Source organism: Amphiura filiformis, chromosome 5, assembly GCF_039555335.1.
Source record: "Amphiura filiformis chromosome 5, Afil_fr2py, whole genome shotgun sequence".
NCBI lineage: Eukaryota > Metazoa > Echinodermata > Ophiuroidea > Amphilepidida > Amphiuridae > Amphiura > Amphiura filiformis.
Window position 1 is genome coordinate 12,838,013 of NC_092632.1, and position 4,107 is coordinate 12,842,119.

At 42.0% G+C, this 4,107-nt stretch overlaps 1 protein-coding gene across 1 annotated transcript; it reads left to right on the forward strand.

Annotated features, from left to right (window-relative positions):
- Positions 1-1,198: 1,198 nt before the first annotated feature.
- On the forward strand, positions 1,199-2,437 carry LOC140152011 (uncharacterized). The gene has a single exon (XM_072174311.1). The coding sequence runs from the start codon at positions 1,199-1,201 to the stop codon at positions 2,435-2,437; it is 1,239 nt and encodes a 412-aa protein (XP_072030412.1).
- Positions 2,438-4,107: the final 1,670 nt, after the last annotated feature.

Sequence of the window (4,107 nt, forward strand, 5' to 3'; positions counted from 1 at the left end):
GTATAAAGTATGTTTTGATATCAATCCAAGCTTCGTTCAGTTTCTATCGGGGTGTGTGTGTATATGTTCAGGAAAGAGGATTTGACGTATCTCGACAATTCTAAATCACCATATGACCAGAAACGAGGATTTAACTTCCTAGAAGAAAAATACGGTGTCAAACAACCACCCAAAGCAAAAGACCAAAAGAAAGTGCAAAAGTCTCGCCAACAGAAAAGACTTCGCAAAATGAAACAAGATCTTAAGAAGAAACTCAGGAAAGCAATGAAAGACAACAAATCAGACCATGAAATACTGAAAGTGAAGCAATGAGACTTCATAACAAGATCAGGAAAATGGAGCTCAAAGAGAAAGGAAAGAGAAGTCAGCGACATGCACAGGAGGCGTTTAATAAACGCTAGCGCTAAGAAGCTCTTTGACCCCAAAGCAGCGCAAGGAGCACCAGGCTTCTCCAGAGATGTAGCGAATAAGTATTTCAGCACAACTTATCAAGACAAAAAGCGAGATTACCGATACAATCCCTTGAGATGCATTCCAAAACCTATAGCTCCAACTGTCGGAAGATCCGTCATCCATGGCAGAACTTGAGGAAGCAATACTGAGAAAGAGGAATAAATCTGCTCCAGGAACCAATGCCATCCCATACCTGGTGTATAAGAAATGTCCAAAAGTTCTTTCAGTATTGCATGGTATCCTCAGAGTTTGGAAGAAGGGCAAAATCCTCCTGTCATGGAGAATTGGAGAAGCAGTTCTGATACCAAAAGAGGATGATACATCAAGGCCAGAACTGTTTAGAAACATAACTTTGACTTGACAAATGTTAGCGGGAAGATGTTCTTCCAAGTGCTTGCAAATCGCCCGTTATCCTATATGACAAAAAATGGCTATATAGACCAAGCCATCTAGAAGTGATTTCTACCAGGTATAGCAGGTTTCGTTGAACACACTCAAGCCCTGATGGAGACCCTCCTTGATGCTAAACAGAATGCTCGTGAGATTGTTGTAGCATGGGTGGACCTGGCTAATGCATATGGGTCGGTTGCTCATAACCTGATCCAATTTGTACTGGAATGGTATAACGTCCCATCTACCGCACTCGTGACCTAATCTTTAACTACTATGACGAGCTGTTTGTAAGAGTGAGAACCCAGAAATGGACCTCAGATTGGTTTATGTACCAAATTGGATTATTCCAAGGATGTCCACTCTCCGTGGTGCTCTTCCTGATGGTATTCAACCTCCTATTGGAGACCAAGCAAGATCAAGGATATACCAGATGAAGAACACAGACTTCAAACAGTCCCAGAAATCATACCCAGATGACCTGACGATTATAGCAGGAAGTGTCGATGGATGTAGAGAACTTCTCACCCTGGTCGAAACTTTCCTGAAGTGGACCAGAATGATGGAAGCTAAACCTACTAAATGCAGAAGTCTGGCCATGAAGAAGTCAAACATTGTCAGGACACATGGAAGGACATCAACAACCTGTGCACCATATGACCCACAACTTCACATCAGTGGGAAGGACATCCCGTTTATCCACCAATCATCCATGCGATTTCTCGGTCAAGAGATATTCAAGGATCTGAACGACAAAGAAGTCCGATATGGTGTTGAGTCCAAACTGAAGATTCTCCTAGAGAGAGTAAACAATGACCAAGTCAACAGTATCGCTAAGATGTGGATATATGAAAACCACATTGTGAGCAGGATATCTTGGGAATTCATCATCTACTGCTTCCCAGTGTCATTCGCCCAAAATCTTCAAGCTGTGGCTACACGCTACCTCAAGAGATGGGCAGGCCTGCCGAAATGCGCCAACCCCTCTATTCTCTACAGAAAGAGAGATAACAAGGGCCTCCAACTGAAAGATTTAACAACGCATTTCAAATATATGCAGTTGGTGAAGTACCACATCATGAAATACTCTATTAACGAGCAGACACAATTAATCTATGGTCACATAGAGCAGAGACAGCGAGGAAAGAAACAGTGGAATGGTGTAAAAGAGCTGCATGAAAGAGAAAGACGTCTTTTTATCAACGAGTTATGCAGAGGGCAACATGGTCGCCAGGGCCTGGGCTTTATCAAGGGTCAGAAACGGCAAGAGCAGATGTCTAAGCAAGAGCATAGGAGCACGCTATCATCTATTACCAAAGATGTCTCAGAAGAGCACCTACTTGTCTCCTTATATGGAATGGCAAAACAAGGTCGTTTCCTCGGATGGGAAACAGCCATGCACATGGACACAAGGTGGAATAGTCTCCTCTACTCCTGGTCACCTGAGATGCTGACATTTTACCTCAACTCAATCCAAGACACACTACCCTCACCTGCCAACTTGAAAACCTGGAACAAACACCCACTTGGTCAGTGTACTCTGGTCAATGCTACAACTGCTGCACAATGCTGCACATATTCGACTATATCATGATAAGCAACAAGTGGAAAAACTGTGTGCAAAATGCCAGAAGCTACCCAAGCGCTGACATCGGATCCGACCATCAGCTTGTAATAGCTAATATCCGCATGAAATTCCACACAATCAAGAAAGCCAGATATCCTAAACAGTACGATATCTTCACTCTTCAGACTTGACAATTGATATTGGAGGACGCTTTGCTACACTAATGGAGCTAGATGATCAAGACACAGAGAGCATGTGGACAGAAATTAAAAACGCTTTTAGTGAAACATCAAAGAAAATACTTGGTTACAAAAAGAGCCAAAAGGAAAAACCCTGGATCAGTGAAGAAGTTATACAGCTTGCCAAGGAAAGGAGCGAAGTCGAACAAGAGAACTTATCGCTCCAACCAAACGAAGCAGATATAAATTCTTAAATCATGAAATCAAGAGAAAAACCAAGGGATGCCGTGACAAGTGGCTTAAAGACTTATTGTATCAAGGTAGATCAAGGACATCAAGCTGCAAAATCCAAAGAAGTCTACTCCACAATTAAGAAAATTACAAAGAAAGCAACCACCAAAATGTGACACGATCTGGTCCGTGGGGGCCAAAGGCGGCAAATTTGAAAATGAGATAAAGGTAAAATATAGAGTAAAAAACAATAAAATATATAAGGATATAGACATAAAAAAAAAGCTTCATAACTTTAGAACCAAGTATGCTAGACCTTTGGTGTTTTCAGTAAATGATAGACTATTGTATGTATAATGTAATAATTGCAGTAGCTCAATTTTCAAAAATGCCTCCTTTGGCCCCCATGGACCAGATCGTGTCACAAATGCAAAAAGTGAAAAGCAAGAAGGGAGAAATGCTCTCTGAATCCAATGAAGTCAAAGAAAGATGGAAAGAGAACTTTCAAGATCTGTACAACAAACAGAACCCAGTTAACAAAGAACTCGCAAATAGTATCCCCAAATGCCAACCTCTGCTGAGGAACCGGATATCCTACGTGATGAGATCGTCAGCTCAATAAAGACACTTTCCGATGGAAAAGCCCCGGGCTATGACAGCATTACTGGTGAAGAACTCAAAGCAGCAGGAGACATAGGAGTTGATATTATACACAAATTGTGCAAGAAAATTTGGGACGAAGAGGAGTTTCCCAGCGACTGGGGAAAGGCAATTATCACCCCCATTTATAAAAAAAAAAGAGGAATCAGCCTACTTAGTCACTTATGTTCTCACCCTAATTCTTCAAAGACGCATCATGAAAAGAGCTGAAGAAATCCTTTCAGAAGCGCAAGCGGGGTTCAGACCAGGCCGGTCAACAATTGATCAACTGTTCACCCTGAGACAAATTATGGAAAACACCGCGAAAAGGACAAAGGACTCTTCTGCTGCTACAATGACTTCGAAAAGGCCTTTGATTCTGTGTTGCAGGAGGGCCTGTGGAAGGCACTTGGATTCTTCGGTTTCCCCAACAAAATTATAAAGCTGCTTGAAGCACTCTACCGGAAATCTGAAAGCGCTGTAAGAGTGAACGGAGAGTTAACAGAATGGTTTACTACTATAGTTGGAGTGCGACAAGGGTGCGTGATCTCACCTCAGCTATTTAATATCCTTATTGAGCTGGTCATGTTATATGCCCTAAACGACACAAACATAGGAGTAAACATTCAGGGACAGCTTATCAATAAT